At 42.9% G+C, this 22,767-nt stretch overlaps 2 protein-coding genes across 8 annotated transcripts in view; one reads left to right on the top strand and one right to left on the bottom strand.

Annotated features, from left to right (window-relative positions):
- Positions 1 to 22,767, bottom strand: part of WDFY4 (WDFY family member 4) — a 310,404-nt gene that overhangs the window by 60,751 nt on the left and 226,886 nt on the right. For all 7 annotated transcript variants that reach the window (XM_032266899.1, XM_032266904.1, XM_032266901.1 and 4 more), the window contains 2 exons: positions 21,657 to 21,742; positions 20,059 to 20,121 (listed from right to left, as the gene is read on the bottom strand). In XM_032266899.1, coding sequence (XP_032122790.1) covers positions 20,059 to 20,121; positions 21,657 to 21,742 — 149 coding nt within the window. The remainder of the gene's footprint in view (positions 1 to 20,058; positions 20,122 to 21,656; positions 21,743 to 22,767) is intronic.
- On the top strand, positions 7,706 to 10,127 carry LRRC18 (leucine rich repeat containing 18). Its single transcript, XM_032266907.1, has one exon. It carries the CDS (start codon positions 7,787 to 7,789, stop codon positions 8,552 to 8,554), a length of 768 nt encoding a protein of 255 aa, XP_032122798.1. The 5' UTR covers positions 7,706 to 7,786; the 3' UTR covers positions 8,555 to 10,127.

The following is a 22,767-nucleotide window of genomic DNA, read 5'->3' as shown; positions in this document are numbered from 1 at the left end:
AGACAATTATGAATAGAGCAGCTATAAACACATGCGAACAAGTTTTAGCATGAACACAGAAATCTTACTTTTCTAGAGTAAATACTCAGCTGGGAAAATGCCAGATCATATAATAGTTATATGGTTAATTTTATAAGAAATTTCACAAGTGTTTTCTAAGGGACTGTACCATTTTGCTTTCGCATCAGCAAGGAATGAGAATTCTAGTTGCAGTACCTCCTTACCAAAACTTCGTACTATTGATTTTTGTGTTTGTACATTTCTATGGTGAAATTTATCTTTAAATATTCTGGACATTAAAAAAATTGTATTGTTTGCTTTCTTACTGCTGAGTTGAAAAGCTCTTTATAGATTTTGGATACCAGCTATCTATGGTATAAGAGATTTGCACTGTTTCTTCTAGTCTGTAGCTTGCCATTTCATATTCAACTTTTTTTTTTTTCACAGAGTTCTTTTTTTTTTTTTTTTGAGACAGAGTCTTACTCCATCACCAGGCGCCAGGCTGGAGTGCAGTAGCGTGACCTCGGCTCACTGCAACCTCTGCCTGCCGGGTTCAAGCAATTCTCCTGCCTCAGCCTCCCGATTAGGTGGGACTACAGGCACACGCCACCATGCGCAGCTAACTTTTTTGTATTTTTAGTAAAGACGGGGTTTCACCATGTTGGCCAGGATGGTCTTGATCTCTTGATCTCGTGATCCACCCACCTCGGCCTCCCAAAGTGCTGGGATTACAGCCGTGAACCACCGTGCACGGACTTCACAGAGTTCTTAATTTTGTTCAACTCATTAATGCTATCTTTTTTTTTCCCATTTATTTATTTTATTGCATTTTAGGTTTGGGGGTACATGTGAAGAACATGCAAGATTGTTGCATAGGTACACACGTGGCAGTGTGATTTGCTGCCTTCCTCCCCATCACCTACATCTGGCATCTCTCCCCTTGCTATCTCTCCCCAGCTCCCCACCTCCCACCGTCCCTCCCCTATTTCCCCCCAACTGCTATCTTTTGTAAACTGTGCTTTTGACTAACTCAAAGTCATGATTTTGTTCTTCATTTTCTTTTCAGTTTTATGGTTTTACATTTTACATTCAAATCTATGATCCATTTTGAGTTAATGTGAATTAATTAGGCCAAGGTTCAATTTTTTGCATATAAATAACCAATTTCAACAACATTTGCTGAAAAGGTCATTGTTTCTCTATTGAACTTTGTTTGACTTTTTGTCAAAAATCAATTGACCATTTAGCCATGTTTGTGTAGATCTACTTCTGGACTTTACTTTCCGTTCCATTGACCTATGTACCTGTCCCATCACCAATACCACATGCTGTAACTATATGGTAAATTTTAAAATTGGGAAGCATAATCCCAACTCTATTACTCTTTTTCAAAATTATTTTTCATTTCTAGTTTTTTTCCTTTGATATAAATTTTAAAATCTATTAATTCATATGTGTAAATAATCCTGCTGTAATCTTGATTAGACCAATTTGGGAAGAGTTGACATTCTTCCCAATTGGGGTCTAATTCCCTGTCCAGTCATCCAATTCATGGACAGGGTATGTTTCTCCATTTATTTAGATCTTCTTTGCTTTCTTACATCAGTATTAAATAATTTTTATTATAAAAATGCTGCATGTTTTTGTTACTTATGTGAAATATGGAAGTATTTTATTTTTTGGAGCATTATTATTTTTCAAAATTCAGTTTCCAATTGTTAATAGCTCATATATGGAAATGCAATGGGGGTTTTGTGTGCTAACCTTATAACCTATAACCTTGCTAAACTCACTTATTAGTTCCAAGAGTGCTTTTTAAATTCTGTGGGATTCTCTGTCTGGACAGTCATGTCATCTGTGCATAGGAACGGTTTTATTTCATTCTTTTCTGTCTGCATGCCTTTTATTTTTTTGCATTATTACAATGGTTAGAATTTCCAAAGTATTATTGAACAGACATAGAGTGTGTTCTCTTACCTTATTCTGAAACTTCAAAGAAGAACCTTCAGTCCTTCACCAAATATGATATTAGCTCTAATTTTTTTTGTGGATGGTCCTGTAGCCAGATAAGGAAGAACCTTTCTATTACCAGTTTGCTGAGAGTTTTTAATAACTAATGGATGTTAAATTTGTCAGATGTTTTTTCTGCATAAATTTATAAGGTATTTTTTTCTTTTCAGTCTGTTAATATAGTACATTAACTGATTTCCAAGTATTGAGTAAGCTTGAGTTGTCAATTCTTTTTATATGTTACTGGATTCAATTTGCTAATATTATGTTGAAGATTTTTATAACTACGTTCAAAAAGGTTATTGGTCTGAAGATCTCTTTCTTATATTGTCTTTGTGTGATTTTAGCATCAGGGTAATGCTGACATCAGAAAAGTTGAGAATTGTTCTCTAGTCTATTTTTTTGAAAAAGATCATGTCAAATTGCTAGTATGTCTTTGTAATTGTCTGAATGCTCGTGTCCCCTGAAAATCTCTGTGTTGAAACTCTAACCTCCAATGTGATGGTATTAGAAAGTGAGGCATTTGAGAGGAAATTAGATCAAGAGGGTGGAGACTTCATAGATGAAATTTGTACCCTTACCAAAAGGGTCCCAGACAACTGTTTTGCTCTCTTTCTACCATGCGATGTCATAGCAATCAAACACCTATGAACCAGGTAGCATGCTCTTAACACATGCCAAATCTGCCAATGACTTGGTTTGGACTTCCCAGCCTCTGGAACAGAGAGAAATAAATTTACATTGTTTATAAGCCACCTAGTCTGTGGTACTTTGTTACTGTAACCTGAGTGGACCGAGACAGTCTTCTTTAAATGTTTGATGGAATTTAGCAATTCTACCAACATTCTATTCTATCAATAACGTGGGGCTTCGGGTTTTCTTTTCTGAAAGGTTTTCAATGATGAATTCAATTTCTTCAATAAATAGAGGTCTATTTGGGTTTTCATTCCTTCATAAATATTTAGTAGTTTGTAGTTGATCTTATCTAAGTTCCTCTTTTTTTAGAGTTGTTTGTATTGTTCTCTTATTGGGTTTTAGTAAATCCTCCCTTTAACCCTGATATTTGTAATTTGGCTTCTCTTTCTTTTTTCAAAATTGTGAATCTGGCTATTTTTTCATTAATCTTTTCAAAGAACCAGGTTTTTTGTACAATTTCAACTCCTGTAAATTTGTTAAGGTTTGTTTCATGACCTGAAATATAGTCTGTGTTAGTGAATATTCCATATGTACCTGGAAAAGAGTTTGTATTCTGCAATTGCTCGGTAGAGTGCTTTGCAAATGTCAGATTCAGTTGGTTGATGGTAATAGTGAGTTATTCTATACTAGTAATTCTCATCTCCAGGCAATTTTGCTCCCCAGTGGACATTTGGCAATGTCAAGAGACATTATTGATTGTTATAACTAGTGGGTAGCTATTGGCAACCAGTGGGTAGAATCTCCTGGCCTTACTCTGCTAGACATTCTATGATGCACAAGACAGGTCTTCCCACAAGCCCTGTCACCACCCCATGCCTGCTGATAACAAAGAATTATCTGGTCTAAAATGTCAATAGAGCCAAGGTTGAGAAATCCTTTTCCTTGCTGATTTTCTCTCTACCTGTTCTATTGACTGCTGAGAGACAAATATTGATATCTCCAATTCTAATGGTAAATTTTTGCTTTAAATTTTATATTTTTGCTTCATTTAAATTGAAGCTTTGCTGTTTGGTACATGCATAGTTAGGATTTTTTTGTCTCATTGGTTAAATGCTCATTTTATTAATAAGTAATGATCTTCTTCAGCTAAATTTTCTTGTTCTCAAATATACTTTGCCTAATATTAATGAAGTCACTACATCCTTCTTTTAGTGTTTGCAGGGTATGTCTTTTTACATTCTTTTAGTTCAACTCACTTTTATTTATTTAAAGTAGATTTTCTTTATAGATAACATATAATTGAGTCTTTTTCTTTTGTAACCCATTCTGATAATTGTGTCTTTATTAAAAGATTATGGTGTATGAGGTCACTTTCATTTAATGTAAGTATTTCTGTGTTTGAATTTCAGTCTATCATTTTAATAGTTGTTTTCTGATTGCTCCCTCTGTTCCCTTTTCCTGCTTTTGTATTATTTTGCTTTCCTTCTTTTGTATTTATTTGAATTTTTAAGGTCTGTTTTATTTCCATTTATACATTTAGTTTTTTACTATTTAACGTATCTTTTTATATATTGCCTTAGTGATTGCTCTGAGGATTAAAGTATACATACTTTACAGCCTTCTTAGAATGAATCTTTCACCACTTCAAAAGCAGTATAAAACTCTTACCACCATATGGGTCTCGCTGCCTTTCCCATTATGCAGTAGTTGCCATGTATGACATCTACATACCTTGACAACTGCATCACACAGTGTTATTTTTCTTTCAATCACATACATATTTTAAAGGTATTTAGAAGAGAAAAATACTCATTTACTCAGATATTTAGCATTTCCATTGCATTTCCTTTATCCCCAAAGTTCTAAGCTCCCCTTTAGTACAGTTTCCCTTTCATCTGAAGAACTTCCTCGGGCATATCTTTCACAGCAGCTGAGTTAGTGGCAAAAGCTTTTATTTTTCACCCATCTGAGAATGCCTTTATTTTGCCTTCATTTATAAAGGATACTGTCGCAGTCTGGGTTGAACACCTTCTGAAAAATGCATCCTTAGGAGATTTCATCATTGTGTGAACATCAAAGAGTGCACTTACACAAACCTAGATGGTATACCCTACTACAGATCTAGGTAGACTAGATGGTTTAGCCTATTTCTCCTAGACTGCAAACCTGTACAGCATGTTACTGTACTGAACACTATAGGCAATTGTAACACAAGAGTAAGTATTTGTGTATCTAAACATGGAAGAGGTAAAGTAAACTTACAGTATCATAATCTTATGGGACAGCTGTTGTGTATTCAATCTGTTATTGACCAAAACATCATTATGTGGCACATGACTGCACACACACACACACACACACACACATATTTTTAAAGCAGGACTTTTTACTTTTAAAAAGCACCTAGGTCTATAGTAGGCTATACCATTTAGGTTTGTGTAAGTACACTCTTTGATGTTCACATAATGAAGAAATCACATCTGCCTTTAAGCAGAGGCAGCTCAGGGTGAGTCCAGGGTTGCTACACAACTTTTGGAATCACTTTTCCTGAATTCCTGTCCCATTGCAATCTCTCTGACACTCTGCGACTCCCAGGAGCATCTCTTCTCTCCCGACTTGTTGGTCTTCTGGCTGGATTTTGTTTTCTAAATCTGATGCACACTTCTTGCAACTGTTTTTGCCTCTAGTGCCAAGTGGCAGTAGGGTAGAGAAAACAAAGCAAGCCCCCCGCTCTGAAGACCACAGTTTGATCAAAGAAAATGGTTCTCTTCTTCCAGTTTCTAGGTGCCTGTCTGGATGACTCCAGGGACACAGAGTGGCCTGGGATAAGACAGGAGAGAAGTAAACAAACAAGCAAACAAACAAACAAACAAAAAACAGAGCACAAAACAGATTTTCCCCACTGTCTGTGAACCTTAAAACTCCCTTTCCTGTTCCTTGGACCAGAAAAAGAGGCCCTTGTTGGAAATCAGAAATCTTTCTGTCCTCATCTGGTCCAAAGTTTTGTGTTCTGTGCTGCCCTTTAGTCCAGGCCAAGGGAAATGGTTAAGGGGAGAAAAGGGAGTCCAGGAAACTTGTGTCCAGATTGGTCCTTACTTTGAGTTATGGATTTCTTCTCCAATCTGCCTGATACCATTTATCTCAGAATCCCCAGAGTGCCTCCCTGTGCATTCTGCCCAAGGCCTTACTTGCTTTCAGGAGTTTGGTGGGACCAAGTGAGCATACCCAATCTTAACTGGACTTGGACTCCACTTTGCTTATTAAGCTGCTTTATCCAATCTGGCTTCTCACAGCTGAGTGATATAGACAGTTCCATACTGATGAATATGGTGCTGGCTCTGGAAACCAGCCAATTATGCCTGAAAGTGGGGGGTCCACCATTTTTAAAGAATAGGGTCAGCTGACAAGGCCTCTGTAAATGAACATCATTGCTGCCGAGAGCTAAAAATTCTGTCGTTGGTTTACTGTGGAGACCACCATCTACCCCAGAGGGCTGTGATCCAGCAGGCCTTGCACAGGGTGGGACCCTGTGACCCTTCAGCTACGAGTGGTGATAGTGGGATCTACACTTAGCACAAGTGTGAGACAGGCTTGTACACATTTCTCTTTGACACTGAGCATTCCTGGGTGAGGAAAACCTGTGACAATATGCTTGCACAGCCTGATTGCTCAATATGCACATGCTATATGAACTTGGGTCACAATAAAAGGTGTAGGTGATAAAGTACAGAAACTGTAGAGCACCTCTCTCAGCCCATCCCTGCAGGGAACAGAGGCAATGCAACTTTGTGTCTCCCAAGGGCATACTTTTGCCTGGTTCTAGAATCTTGGTCCAAAAAAAAAAAAAAAAAATTTGCAAGCACGAGGCACTGAGTTGTTGAAAAGAAAATGGGTTCCCAGAACCTAACAGAGCAGAGTTGCATCCTCTTCCTGGCTGCAGACCTTCCTTACTTCTGAGCCTTGGTCTCTCTATGATAGGGGTAATGCTGTGGATCTTGCTGTTGAGGTTTAGAAACAATATGTATAGCAATTTTTAATAACTAACATTAATCAAGCTATTACTATGCACTAGGCACTGTTATAAGTGCTTTATAGTATTAGGTGATTTACACCGCCTCAGAGCTCTATAAGAGCGTCTGTTTTCACAAATGAGGAAACCCAAGCACTGGGAATTTAAGAAGATTGTGAGTAGCAGAGCTGGACTTCTAAGCCAAGCATACAGAAGACAGAATCCCCATCACATCACATCGACATTCTGTTTCCCCACACTGAGGCAGTCATGGCGATTTATCAAGTGTCTGTGCAGAGGAGTTGAAGTCCAGTGTGAAGGATGTGAGAGGAGGAGGGAAGGGGTAGGAGATGGAAAAGACAGCATTCTCCGTGAGCTTTGCCAGTACCCACCATCCCACTGTGTGCTCATGAGGACACTCAAGCACTGGGAATTTAAGAAGATTGTGAGTAGCAGAGCTGGTGCACCCTGGTACCCCTGAGCTGAACAACAGGCTTTTCTGCATGACTCCTGTTGCACTGTAGCCCAGGCCTGACTAGTTCCTCTGAGCCCATGAAGGAAAGAAGGATGTGAGAAGTAGATCTTAGTACCCACACTATTCTGTAAGATCCAGGCTTCTGTTGGCTTTGAAAACTCAGCAGACCCTCCCCAGAAACTTGTATGATAACTTAAGGAAAGCCTAGCTTTATGTGGGGGTCGAGAAACGGGCAGATATCCAAGAACACATACACACACATGACTGTGGGTGGGGGCATATGGGAAAGTCCAGGACAGTGGAGGGGATTTATAGTCAGGGCACGGCACAGCTAGGGGGACATGTAGTGTCCTTCAGGCCGTCCCTGCACTTCCTATTTAAACAACCAAGAAATTAAAATCTGAAGAAGGCACATAGTTTGCTGACGATCTATGGCTAAGCTGGGTCCACTTCACCCTGACTTCTCTCCGCCATCCTCTTTCCTGCTTTTAAAATCATTACAGAGTGAAGCGTCATGATGTGGGGGAGCCCAGTGCCCTCTGGCATCTTCTAACCAGATGTTTTCTTATCTTTCAGCAGTTTCTCATGATTTTTCCTCACACTGATAACTATCCAATCAGAACAACAAACTTCTATCACCCACTTACTAAAAGAACATGGCTAAGGGTGGGAAAGGCCCCAAGGGCAAGAAGATTACCCTCAACGTGGCCAAGAATTGCATCAAAATCACTTTTGATGGGAGAAAGCGCCTTGACTTGAGCAAGATGGGAATTACCACCTTCCCTAAGTGCATCCTGCGCCTCAATGACGTAGATGAGCTGGACCTTAGCCGGAATCTGATCAGGAAGATCCCTGACTCCATTTCCAAGTTCCAGAACCTCCGGTGGCTGGACCTGCACAGCAACTACATCGACAAGCTGCCTGAGTCCATCGGCCAGATGACCAGCCTGCTCTATCTCAATGTCAGCAACAACCGGCTGACCAGCAACGGGCTGCCTGTGGAGCTGAACCAACTCAAGAACATCCGCACTGTGAACCTAGGCTTGAACCACCTGGACAGCGTGCCCACCACGCTGGGGGCCCTGAAGGAGCTCCACGAGGTAGGGCTCCATGACAACCTGCTGAACACCATCCCCACGAGTATCTCCAAGCTCCCGAAGCTGAAAAAGCTCAACACAAAGCGGAACCCCTTTCCAAAGCCAGACGAGTCGGAAACGTTCATAGACTCCATCAGGAGGCTGGAGAATTTGTATCTGGTGGAGGAGAAGGATCTGTGTGCAGCATGCCTGAGAAAATGCCAAAATGCCCGGGACAAGCTGAATAGAATAAAGACCATGGCCATGACAACGCCGAGAAAGGCCATCTTTTCCAACCTGATCTTACCCAATTCCACGGCCAAGGAGTCCCAGGAAGACTGGAGGTGACTGGGACCCTGACCCTAAGGCAGGAGGGGAAGAGAGATGGAGGGAAGGGGGCAGTGGGCTGCATCCACAGGAAACCAAGGCTCCCCTGTGACTGCAACAGCTCTTCCAGCCAAGCCCATAAAGCTCCTTTCCCTACTTCCTTGGCGTGTGATTGTGTTGATTGAAGGGCTTTCAGTTCCTTGCCATTGCACACATTTCTCTCTCCTCTGCACAAGCACTCACAAGTACAGGCACAGTGAGTCAGGAAGGGGCTATCCATGTTCGTCCTACTCTTGTCCCCAGAGTTCTATGGCCTACTGCTGTCTGGGCAGCTAATGCTGCCACACATTGACTATTGCTGGCATTTCAGAACCAACCACCAGCTCCCAAATGTGGAGCTATTTACTGGAAATGGTTTAGGTCTGGGCTTCAAAGGCAAGAAATCTCAGAGCATGAGTTTGTAAGAGAGTAGATGAGTACTGGGTCTTGGGTAAGGAACAAAGATGGGCCACAGAAACGGGCAGGTTTTATCATTAAGGCATCAATAGGCAGAAAGCCTCTTGGCCCAAAGCAATGCTTTCTCTCTGAACTGAGCTTGTATAACTTCCTTTAGGAGCTTTCTTGACGAAACCTGTAGACCTCTGACTGGCTGTGAATTAATGAAGTCGCACTCCCATCCCATTACATTCATCATTTTTCCAGACCCTCATGGGAGGAAGGAAAGAATGGGGGCAGGTATGGGTTGGTGCATTCAGTAAATCAACACCTTACTTGGCACAATGCTAGGTGCAGGGGCCATGTCCAGCTGGGGAAAGTTTGGCTTGCCTGGTGCAAGCTGAAAGGAGAGAGCAGCTGAAAGGAGATGGGCAGAGCACCATTGTCTGAGGAACTTGGGGGATCAGGATCGAGGATGTGCAGGGCTGGCCTGGCAGAGAGAGAAGTCCAAGATTCTGAGGTTGGACAGATCTAGGTCCATGGCAGCTTTGCTTTTGACTTGGCATCCCCTTGGACACCTAACATAGCTTTGGTCCCCTCATCCATGAAGTGGGAATAATGCCATACCTAACTAATTCCAAGGGTTCTGTGCCTCTAAAACAGGCAGCACATGGAGAAAGTACTCAGCAGAAGCCAGCTCTCTTCTAGAATCGTAACTTGGTTCATTTCAAAGCCAAAATACTACTTCGAAATACTACTACTACTACACACTAGATATTTTGATAGAAAATGACAGCAGTCAAGTCAATCCTCACAATAGCTGATAACCTTCTCTGACCTCACTATGTACCACATTCTCATATCTTCACGTGCGTAAAAGAAAAGAATCAAGAGTGATACCTTGAGGGAGACTTTGTTTTCCCACAAGACTTTCCTATGTTGGTGGAAAGTTTGCTGAGTGGATGGCGAGAAGCACTGAGAGGCATCCATCAGTGACGTGGGATTAACTTCCTTCCTCCTCACACTGTCAGCCACAGCAGATGGCACACTTCACTTCTTCACTCCTTGCTGCTTACTTCCTCTGTGATGCTTAGCTATGACAACCCTATCATAGTTCTAAAACCTTGGGAGATCTAGGTTCAACATTTTCACTTTAGTTTTTCCCTTTATTAAATTGTTTTTCACTGTAGAAGTAACAGAACCCCAACACACTATTAAATATAGTAGATTAAAGCATCCATCATTCTACAGGGTAAGCCAACGGCAATGTTGGCAGAGTTCCTTATTTTTCTATATATATTTTGATACATAGTCAAAATTATAGCATTTCCGTATTTTGTGTCCTGCTTTGAGACCCATGCTGTTACCTCATGTTAATAACCACACTTTAAAACGTCTGCAAGATAGTATTCTTGTGGATACACATAACTATAAGTTACTGTTGAGCCTTTAAGTTATTTACAGTTTTTCACTAATGGGAATGGTCTTGTGATGAGAGCCTGTATAACTAAAACATTTAAAATTATTTTGAATTATTTTCTTGGCATAGCTTCATTATTGGAAATATTGTGTTAAAGGGTGAGTTTTAACAATAATGTTTACATATGCCATCAAGTAGCTCATAAAAGTTTTACCCATATTTATATGCCTGCCAGTAACGTAGCAGACAACCCATTTCAGAGCATCCTTGCCACCACTGAGCACTGTCCTTCACATTTTTATTTTCACCTAATGTCTGAAATGACTCATGAGAAGCCCTTCTGAAGCTGAGGGGAGCAACCGTGCCTGAGACATGTGTGATGAGTCGCCATGCTGTAGGTACAGGAGCCACCACTAGCCTGCCGGGCCCTGGGCATGTCCACAGGAGAGCCAGTCTGCTATTGCAGTCACTTCTCCTCTGATCCAAAAGGGATGGAGTCTAAGCAGAGATGTGAGATCAAGACAGAGAGTGCTGGAGAGCTACATGATGACTTCCCAACACTTTTTATTTAGAATTAATTTTCCCTCCTTAGGTATTCAAAAGGATCAGCAAAGGAGAGAATTTAAGAGAAACATCAAGGTTACAGATCCCACGTGGCGCCCAGGGTGTGCCGGTGCACGCCCTCCCTCCCCTGCCGCAGCACACTCCTTGCTGTGCTGGGTCCTCGACACCCTTCCTTGCTGCCAACTGCTTGGCTGGCCTGACCCTCCAGCCTTGCCCTGGGGGTTTATCATACTTTCCCTCTTATCACACATCTCAGGAAGGCATTTCAAGGGCATTTAACTTCACCAGGATTCAGACATACACAGGCAGCGGGCTGGATTTGCCTCAGAATGCATTCAAGTCAGACGCCTCTTTAGCCAGGAAATGCTGGCAGCGGGATGAAGCTGACTGGAGACAGAGGCCAGTCAGGAGGCGTCTTCTGCACTCTATTTCCTTTACTGCCAAGGAAAAGGTTTGATGTTGGTGCTCCTTCATGCTCTAAAATACCTCAGTCACCTTTACTTCTTGGAAATTGTATTAAGCATAAAGATACTTCATAGGAAAGCCTTGGGGGTTCTCTTTCCTCAAATAGAACAAAATCCCTATTCACACTACCTTGACCATCCTGAAAGCCGGCATCACCTTGGTGAGCTGGCCTGACCTCTGCCCTTTCTGTGTTTGCCCCTGTGGCCTGGAGCAATTACCTCAGCTTCTTGTGTCTCCATCCTCAGGATACACTCAACATCTGCCTAGAGTAGCTATGGCACAAACTTGAAGACTACTCATAACAGAATAAATAACTCTGAAGAGGAGAAGCCCCCAGTTAGCAGAAGACAGAGTGGCAAGTGGAATCTTCTGGAGAGCGGGCTCGCCGGAGCTGGCTAAGCCAATGACTTGCTTCTCAAATTTACTTCACCTCCCTTAGCTTTAGCTCACCTGTGTGTAAAAATGACTTTAGGAAATAGTTGATGTGGTTTTTAAAATGAATATAGAGAAAAAAAATTAAGAAAACTATAGATTACATATTATAGATAATTAATTATTTAAGACTTTAAGACTTTCGTTCCATATTTGTATTATCCTTCTCCCACAGTGCAAATCTGCATTACAAACATCACTGAATTTACTCACTTGCTGAATCCTACAATAGATACAATGCAGTACTGGAATTGCTATGACAACACCACCAACAACAAATGAAGAAGTTCAAAATTCTTTTGCCATTCTTCTCCTTTAGAATATATCCCAATCAGGGTGTTATAATCCAAAAGCTGTATCCAAAATCACTTGAATCATTTTTTTTCTCTCTGTGTAATTATATAATCTAGTTTGCATACAGTTAAGTGTGTCTGTTTGTATTTACTTTTGTGTTCCTTCCATTCTTGCTTTTTACTAAGTTTTTTCAATATATGAAACATTAACATCCTTCGAAAGTGGAAAAAAAAAGACTTTAAGACTTAAAAGGCTTACTGCCTCTACATTTCACTCAGCCTGGTATATCTCAATGCCAGTAGTCTGTGATAAGTTACATAGGCATCATGAGATACTGATATGGTTTGGGCGTTTGTCCCCGCCAAACCTCATGTTGAGATTTGAGCCCCAAGGTTGGGAGGTGTTTGGGTCATGCGGAGGGATCCCTCATGAATGGCCTGGTGCCATCCTCTTGATAATGAGTGAGTTCTCGCTGTATTAGATCCTGTTGAAAACTGATTGTTAAAAAGAGCTTGGCACCTTCCTCTTCTATCTCTCTTTCTTCCTGTCACCATGTGATGCCTTTTCCCCTTCATCTTCCACCATCAGTGGAAGCACCTATACCCTCACCAGAAGGCAATGCTGGCTCAATGCTTCCTGTACAGCTTGCAAGAACCATGACCCAAATAAATTTCTTTAGTTATAAATTGCTTAGTGTCAAGTATTCCTTTGTAACAACGCAAATGGATTAAGACAGACACCTCAGGCAATTCCAATTTATACAAAAAGTTATATAGAAAAATATGCTGAAAATACTACAGATAAAGTAGAATTTATCAAATATTTCAGTGGTACATAGGTAGGCAGGAAAAAGAAAACAGAGAAATGAACAACAGGAAAAAACAGAAAACAAAAAATAAAATGGCAGACTTGTATTCTAATATTTTGATTATTACAATAAATGTAAATGATCTGCTTTATTTGTAATGACCACAAAATGGAAACAACCAAATATTGCTCAATGCACAAATTGTTAAACAAACTCTGGTATATTCCTATCATGGAATACTACTCAGCAATAAAAAGGAACAGACCATTGGTACACACAAGGACTTGAATGTATCTCAATGCCACTATTAGCAAAGAAAAAATGTCCATCTGCAAAAGTCACTTAATGTACGATTCCATATACAGAACAGTCTCTAAATGATAAAATAATAGACATCAAAAACAGATTCATGATTCTCAGGATTTAAGGATGGTGGGGGAAGACAGGGGCAGGCATGACTGTAAAGTGGTAGCACAGAGGTATCTTTGTGGTGATAAAATAACTGTGTACGCCGATAGTGATGGTAGTTACTCAAATCTACACGTGATAACATGACAAAGAACTATGCATATACATGTACCAGTGTCAATGTCCTGGTTCTGAAATTGTACTATGGTTATGTAAAATGTAACCATGGTGAGGGGGATATTAAGTGAAAGGTGTATGGAGCCTCTCTACTATATTTGCAACTGTGAATCAATATTTTAAAATAAAAATTAAAAAAAAAATCTTACAGCCTAAATGCAACAACAATCAATAGATCCTTATGCATCTGCCCAGTGCTGATTTATGAGGCCCTATGGCAAGCTTAAAGTGAGAATCTGACACACCGAGCCAGCCTAGAGATGCAATTCAGGCACAGAGTAAGGGAATTCAGGCATCTTAACCTCGGCTCACCTGACTAATCTAAAATTAGCCATTGTTGATCTTATTCTTGCAGATTCCTGAAAGTGTTGCTAAAATAAATAGAAACTGCATGTATTCTCTATGTCCCAGGTTTTCTGGAGGTAGCTGGACATAGGTGGCAACTAGGATGGGGAAAACCTTGACTCAGTGGGTTGCTCATTGCCATTCCAGCAATGTGGCTGGGTGGAACTGGAAGGAAAAGGGGCAGGCTTGCTGCAGAGACTGGGGCTTGCATCAGGCTTTTGCCCTGGAAGGATCTGAGGTTACGGCTAAGGATATAGCAGAGACGAGGCATGAACCTAGTACAGCCAGACAAAGATGAATGTGGAATGGGGCCAGGGCCAAGGTCTAAGCATGACCTAGGCAGAATGGCCAGGTCTCGGATGCCCATGGCCCACGGAGCCAACTGTGTGGACAAGCTCCTAGACACTGCAGCACTGGCTGTCACTCTCATTTTGAGTTTGCAGCCAGGTGCTGTTCAGCTCTGGTTCCAGTGACTCCACTCTCGACACAGAATATGAGTAGTTTGATCTCCACAGTTGCACTCCCAGGGCTTTACTTCAGCAAGAAACCCAAGGACCATGCTTCTCCACTCAGTGGTAGAGCCGGCACTAGCTTTGCCAGTTAAGCAACTGTGTACCTTACAGATCTGTAGCCAACGGCATGAATCTCTAGGGGGCAAGAGTGAAGGAGGAGAAACGCTAGGGCAGGGAACTTGAGCTTTAGCTTCCTCACAGCTAACTGTGGTGTCTCTGGGGTGCGGTTAATTATCACAGAAGACCATATTCTGATGGGAATTGCATAAGTTCTTCTGGTTGGTTTTCTAAATTCTTTGTCTTTCATTATTTTTCAAAGAAAATCTCTAAAGAAAACAATGAGCTGAAAATGTTCAACTGTAAAACTTTGCATCCCCAAAAGAATTTCATCCTAAACATTATATATAAAGAGTGTACACAACTAAGAAATGATTTCGGCAACTGCAAATACTCAGGTATAATCAGGCCCTGAATATAAGCACCACCTCACACCCAAAAGATTTCTCCAGCCTGGGGACACTTTTGCCTCAGTGATGTGGATGTTTCAGTTTATCCAAAAATATGTGCTTAGCCCAAGAGAGATTTGAGGAAAAGAGAGCCAGACAGGCATCCTAGCCTTGTATTTCTCTGAGTGTTTTAAACTCTGGGCTCAGTATGAACTGAGGTCATTAGAAAGCAATGTAACTGAGACAGGTAATGTTAGCTTCCCAAAGAAATGCCTGTACAAAAATAAGTTCAAATGATAGGCTCCTGTTCCTGCAGAGAACCAATACAGAGAATTATATTTCCCATCACTCTTTTTTGTATACTTTATTAAAAAGGAATCACCACCACTGGTACCCACAATTCCTTACAGAAGAACCAAATTTGCTATTCAGCACAAAAAGAAAGTATGTTCCAGAAAAAAAAAAAAAAATTCGCAAAAGCCTGTTTCTTATTATCTATCCTTGGAAAACAGTATAAGCCAACATGATTGTTTGTTTTACTTTTCTTAGTCTCAGGACAATTAGAGTAACTAAATCACTCCAAATGATCACATCTATTTTTTCCCTTTTAAAGGAGTGTTGGGCTGTTAAAGGATGGTTGTACCCTGTTTAATTTTGAAGCTGTCTGTAGCCCTTTATGGAAGAGCATGAGTACATTTCAGTGTGAGGATGTGTGTTTATCCACAAGTGCATTCTAGCTAGCTGCCCTCTTTCCCAGCAGCTCCTGCCTTCGTTTCTCCTTTTCTGATTGGTCCTCTCACATCTTAAAGATCCTGCCTATATTCAACACCACAGAGCAGGACTCATCCAGCAGCTCTAGCTGGCATATGTTAAAAGGCCCTGTCGGCCTGCAGAACCTTGCACCCCACAGAAGTCTGAACAGGCTGCCATGCTGTCTTCAGAAGGTTCAGTCCTGTACCATGGGGACAGGATTCATGCAGACTTTGCAAGTATTTTCCACTTGGAATCCAGGCTCAGAGATCCTCCTTAGTATATATACAGTTATGAAGGCAGCCATTGTCACCAAAAGCCTCAGCAAAACTCTGACACCAAAAGCTCTGGCTTCTGTACACGTGGAATGGTGTCCAAAGGAGTCATATGGGTTATCGAAAGCTGAGGTTCAGGACACGAAAATCTGTAGCCCAGGCCAAGAGTCATGGCTCCGTTGAAAATGCTTAGAATGGCACACACACCTCCTTTATAGGTAAGAAGTCCACATTCACTAGAGTGACTAACAAGTAGCTAGGCATTTTTCAAGACTCATTCTATGATTATTGCCCCCAGTTATCAAAAGAAAAATAATCAGCTTCATTCCAGGCACATGGCAGTAGCCAGCCAAGCCCTCCTAAAGCTGAGGGCTACCACTGCCTTCCCACCCTAGAGTTCCTGAAGCCACAATTGGGCTGGCAAGAGAAGGGCTGGAGAGGGGGGCACCCTGAGGAGCTGAGAGCAAGGAGAGCCACCTGCTTTTAATCAGTTGTTCTGTTAACAGGCCCAAACACACATCAGGTGATTCTAAAACCAGGATGAAGGATTACAATTTATTGGGCACCTACTACAAGCCCAAGTGAGCTTGATCCTGAAGCCCAGGGCTGACTGTTTATTTAGCACAATCTCACCACATCCCCTCGCTGCATGGGTGGCCTCAGAGCCTAGGGCTGGGACTCTGTGGGGTGTCCACATTTCGCTCAGGTTCTCCTTCCATGAGCTGAGACGAGCATTCCTCTGGAGCACCATGTACTTTCCCTAGTTGATCCCAGAAGCTTCCCCAAAGGTCTCCAACCTGGAGCTGTGCTGAGACTGTGTCCGGCGTGACCCAGCATAGCCCTGGAAGACCCTTCTCCAGTGGGATCAGGTAGCCATGATGGCAAAAATAATCACAATGGAAATAAAATCAGAATGGAGCTCAACTGTCCCACAGAAGCAAGCTAGTACACAGGGCGGCACTGCAGGTCATCATCAACCTGTGGATGAGTAAGGAGTCATCTCCAGACATCTGACTCATTCACAGAGCATCATCTTCCTCCGACCTGGCAATCATTTCTGAGGGGCCTCCAACTTAGTGGACACATCTGGAGGTGAGCAGCTCTTCTGCATTCCTCCCTCTGCCCCTCCTCTACCTGCCCCTCTCTATTTGGAGTAGAGGGTATGTGGAAGAAGGTATGTGTTTCCGGGAAAGGCATCACTAAGACTCTGAGGACAAAGGACAAAGAATGGACAGAGAGCTACCCATAGTCATAGGGACAGCTGTGTTGTCGCTGAGTGACATTACAGAATAGGTTCATCCAAGGGTGAGCTGCAGAGACAACAGGGCCCAGTGAAGTGATGTGTGTCACAGTTGACGCAGCCTTGCTCCAGGGAGAGAGAAAGCCATGTGCAACCCATGAGTGCTGTGGCTTGGAACTTCCCTCTGCATGGAGCTGTGAGTAGACCTGCTTTTGTTGACACCTCGGTGCTCACCTCCTTGTGGATAACAGAACCTTGATTCTCTCAAAGAACCACAATCCCCTCAATTTGGTCTATGTAGTTGGGTGAGACTGACCCTAACCCCAGAAGCTGGGTGGGCGCATCTCTCTTACCCGGCCAATGAAAACATTTGATTGGTTCTGGGATTCTGGGATGGGCATGTAATTAACCTAACTTGCGAAAATGGCAGTTTGGAAAGTTTCGCTAAAATTACCGGGATAGAGCATGTGTGGTGTGTGCTGGGATTCCTGTATGATTGACTGTCAGTCTGTAGCTGTGGGAGCATCCATGCCCCTGTGCTGAGAATGTCTACTGAGAATGGAGCCCGTCCAAGCGAAATCTTCCCTGAGAGAGGGAGAGCCGCCACTTTCTGCAAACTTATTCTGCCTAGAGGTCCAGCCATGCCTGCAGCCAGATCGCTTTTGACCCTCATGTAGATGTGATCATGAATCCTCTTTTTTTGCTTCAATTAGTTTGAAATAGCTTTCTATCTTGCACTGAATAGTGCTAAGAAATCTAAGTGGGAACATAAAGGCTTATATGGAACATAAACAATATGAGATCAGCAGCGCTGGGATTCAGCAGATATGCCCAATTAGGAGTATCCTGTTGTTAACTATTGAACTATGCCCATTACAGTTGTTAAACAGCCATCCCAACTGCAGCGACCCACTGTGGCCCAGGTCCCCTGGATCATACCCTGGCATGCCTTGGACTCCACCACAATCTATAAACCAAAGGGTAAGTGCCTGGCACAATAGGAGCCTCTGCTGGCAGCCTCTGCAACAGGTCTATTGAAGGTCATCAATGACTCTTAGGTTTCAAAGCTCAATGGTCATTTCTCAGTTCTTATCCCACTTGGCTTATCAACAATACTTGACCACTCCCACCTCGAATCACTCTACCTGGCTTCCAGGACATCTTTCACACCTGCAGTTTCTACTACCTTTCTGGCTACTTCTCCATTTCTTCAGCTGGCCCTGCCCATGTCCTTACCCTCTAAAGGTTGGTGTGCCCAGGGCACAGTCCTCCGACCTCTTTGCCACGTGCATGCATTCTTGATAATCTTACCCACTCTCATGACTTTAAACACTATTCCAAATTTATGTCTCACCTGAACCTCTCTCTTGAAGTCCAAATTCATATGCCCAATAGCCATCATGATGCCTCCACCTGGATGTATGATAGGCATCTCGAAATTCACATGTGGCCCTACAGCCACTCTTCCTGTGATCATACTGGTTTAATTTTCCAATTGCTGAAGCATAAATTCTCCATCTTAGTCCTCTCTCTCATACATGCATTTCCTGCACTTGATTTGTCATCATATCCTATCAAATGTATCTTTAAACTTGTCCATCATCTGATCACATCACACCATCTTTGCTGTCATGTTCCTGATCCAAGCCACCATCCTCTCTCACCTGGATTACTGCAATGGCCTCCAGCAACAGCTTCCTAACTAGTCTCCAGCTTCTGCCTTTGACCCACTACAGACTACCCTTGGCACAGCAGCCAGAGTGATTCTTATCAATATGTCGGTTCACGTCATCCCTGCTCAAAACCCTCCAATGCTTCCCGTCTATTTGAAATAATAACAACACCATAATCTTGCACCAACTACCCCCTATGACCTCCCTCACCTCCACCCCAGCTAACTCCCTGCACTCCAATTTTACAGGCCTCAGCCACGCCCTGCTCTTCCCTGGGTCTAACACATTCTTTTCTCAGTTAGTTGCATAACTTTTTCTCCACTTTGCCCAAGTCTTAATTCAAAGAGTGTTTCCTTGATAAGGGCTTCACTTGCCACCTCATCTAAGATTTCAGTGCCCACCTCTATCTGCTTGGTTTTTTATACTTACACTTATAATTATCTAATATTCTTTATGGTTCACTTATTTATATTGGTTTATGTCTATCCTCATGAGAATGTGAATTCAATAAGGACAGGAGACTTTTATTTTTTACTATTTTGCTTGTTCTGTCAAGCAGCAAATACCAGGTATTGCACACTATTGATAAATGATTTTGAAGGAATTGGCGAGACCCATTTTATACCGATTGTAAATATCTTGAATGTCATTCCTGGGATTCCCTCTTGCTTGGCCCCCACAGATTCCTGGAGAAAACCAGCAACCATCTTTTTCTATTCTCACCCCTAAATGAAATAAAAATACCGACTGATCTCTAAGTGGACTTCCAGAGAACTGGGTAGCTGTAAGAAGGACCTGGGGGAGGGACAAGCAATCTGTTCACTGGGAGAGATGCCCCATGGCAGAGTTGCCTAAATTAACATCTGATTTGTACACCACTGTATATGAAGTTAGTTTCTAAGCATTCAGAAACCCTCATCCCAGGAGGAACAGCCCTGGGGTTGCTCACACACCCCCACGGGAGGGCCTGACCTCCAAGGCTGTGCCTGACTCCACACCTCTGTGCCACCTGCCCAGTCACCATAGGCAGAGGGTGGTTTCCTGCCATTTAGGTCTGAAAAAGCCACAGAGCCTGTGGGACTTCAAGTCTGTTCACAAAGGTTTAATTGGCAGAAGGAATTTCAGGAGTAGGATGAAGGATGTACAGGAATAGGAGAGAGAAAAATCAGGGAAACAGATGGGCATGCTCTCATCAGGACTTCTTTAGAGAAGGAGGAGGTGAGGAGGAACATCAAAGCCAAGGCAGTGCCATGCCCAGAGAGCATGGCTGCCCGCCATTACCTTAGATTGAGGGGGTCCTCAGAGGCAGTTTTCCCCTTCAGGCTGGGTTGGAAAGAGCAGAAGCTGCATGAAAAGGGAAGGGATAATTCCATCAGCAGAGTCAGGCAGGAATTCCATAATTAATTCCAATGAGCCAGGCAGGAAGCGTGGCTCATTCTTGCTCCCCCACACTCCGCCCTGCCCCCAGGTTATGAACACGAGGCCTGGGTGTACCTCTAGGCATCCCTCAGCACTCTCTGGCATTACACACTATTGCCTTAATACCAACAGTGACAACGATAAAACAATAATTACTTAGGCAGTGTGAGTGAGGTACCTCCTCTGGGCCAGGCCCTTGACAACATTGCCAATGTCAACGACCCTGCCGTACATTCCAGTGTGTCGCTGTGGGGACAAATGCCATCTTAATGCCAGGTTCCTTGAGCTGAGTGGGTAGTGGTTGTGGAGCTTGCATTAGGCCACATTCACACCCTGAGCTGTGGAGGTGTGAGGTTTCTAAATCAACTGTGAAAAACCTTGTTTAATGAACAGAAACCATAGGGGGAAATGAATAGAGTTTAATGGGTTGCATGTCTGCTTATTTGGTTTGGTCTAAACTAGACCTGGAAGACAATTTTAGGGGGCAATCTGACAGCAGCTTGGAAGAACTGCATGGGAAGGCTCACCTGAGTCCAAGGAGGTGCACCTAGAACTGGCACAAAAGCCTCTCTACAGGTTGTTTTTCTCCACCCTGGCCCTGCCTCTTGGATGCAGTAGCAGACTTTGGTGCCAGTTCCATAGGGCCACCAAGAAGGTAAGGCTTGAACTTCTGAGCGCAAAATGGGCTCCCAGGCCGGGGGATGTCAAATGTCTCCTCGGAACTTCCAGCCCACGTGGAGCAGCTCATAACCACTCCCTCCGTTAATCAGCCTCTCTGTTTGCTATCACGATGAGGAACTGACCATCCTGCCTTCTTTCTAGATTCTCTACAAACCAATCTACTGATCTATAACTTTACTGATAATAAAACAAATAACTGTGGTATTAAGAACTTACTTACACACTGGCTTAGATTTCTTAAATTGATCCATCTGGAGAAAGAGAAGTTAACTAAAACAGCAGGCTTCTCTCTTTAAGAAAAACATGTTCAGTGCACATGTGGGAAATCAGTTGTTTGGAATTCCTTCCAATGAAATACGAAATTGGAGCAACTAAAATTGGCAACTGGGATCAAAAAGAAAGATTAAGCCAAAAAAATTACTTGGAAAATTAGAAAATAAAGCCAGAACATTCTGGAAGGTCCATTAAACAGCCAGTTTCTTAACTCTGTTGTAGCTGTGTGATTTTTTTTTCCCCCTTCAGTCTTCCTGTTCTATGCCACTTCAGTTCAGGATAATGGAGTCTGCTTTCTAGAGCCGAAACAAGGACCTTCTCTGGTTCCGTACCTCCCTTCATGAGTTGGCAGTTCTGCAGGCTAGCAGTGCCTCCCTGGGCCCAACCTGAGTGGAGCTCGCTGTGGGTTGAAAACACTTTTCCTGAGCACAGAGATGATTGCTCTCTGCCCCTCTGCTCTCAGTTCAGGATCAGTTTTCTCAGAATGAAGATTTTCAAGCCCTTACCTTTTAAAGACCTTACTCCGATCACTGTTGTAGAAGACAAGAAACTTGGAATATCCATTGTGGAAGAAGATCTCCAGGGCAATGTCCTGTGAAGAGAAGCCCCTTTTAATGTCCTGATATTTTGTGGACTAGAGATGCTCCAGGGTGGCAGAGCTGCTGGAAATGGGCCATTGGGGGTCTCTGTGTCAGGTCACCCTTCCTGGGTAGTCCTTCTGAGCTCCCATGGGTGGCAAGACCTTGATAACAGGGATGGGGTGCTTCTGCAGAATGTGTGGGAGGGCTGGGGACATGACCACAGCTCCAAGTTCCTTTGAAGCAGGAAGCAAAAGGCCCACTTCAGGGTAAGCATGAGGCAGACATGGGAGAAAGCACCCATGCCAGCCTCAGACACTTTCACCTCTGAGTTATGGGTTTGGTTTCCTGAGCCAGAAGTCACCTTACCAGAAACACTAGGGGAGCTAGTTTGGTGGGTGCCGCTGGACAGCCTCATGAGCTGATCTATAGATGCAGCACTCTGCCCAGGCCATTTAAGCAGCACAGGGTGCTCTGCCCAGGCCATTTTGATGTGGCTCCACTGGCATAGTAAGGTTTTTATTAGGGGTACTTCCTTAATGCCTAATTAAAATTCACATAATTATTTTTTTTCTTTGTTTTTCTCTCATCTTATTTCCTCTCTAACTCCTTTCTAGTTTAAGCTATGTAAATAACAGATTTGGAATAAGAAAGAGACTGAGTCACCTATGGGACAAGCCTCAGGGATGAGATGAGGCCAAGGAGAGAGAATTTCCAGGGTGAAGAGAGGGTCAGGGAGAGGTGAGACTGGACATGGAGGGAGGGTGGGGTGGGCTAAGGGTCAGACTCAGAGGTGGGTACTGCATCCAATAATGGAGTACTGCCCTGCGTCTACCTGGCTGGAAGTGAGTTCTCAAAGTCAAGTTCATTAATTCTCCTGAGCAGAAGGAAGGTATGTGCAAGGATGTTGCAAACTTCCTGTCCTCTGCTAGTGGGCAGGAGAGGCTTGGATTTTTTTCTACAAATAGAAGTATAAATAATGTGGAAAACAGGAAGTGAATGCAGAATTTGTGGAGGGTACAGCTTGCCCTGGATGCCT

Source organism: Sapajus apella, unplaced genomic scaffold (genome assembly GCF_009761245.1).
Source record: "Sapajus apella isolate SASKATOON/1434 unplaced genomic scaffold, GSC_monkey_1.0 scaffold161, whole genome shotgun sequence".
NCBI classification, from domain to species: Eukaryota; Metazoa; Chordata; class Mammalia; order Primates; family Cebidae; genus Sapajus; species Sapajus apella.
Note: the sequence above shows the minus strand (reverse complement) of the source record. Positions and strands in the feature narration are given on the sequence as shown.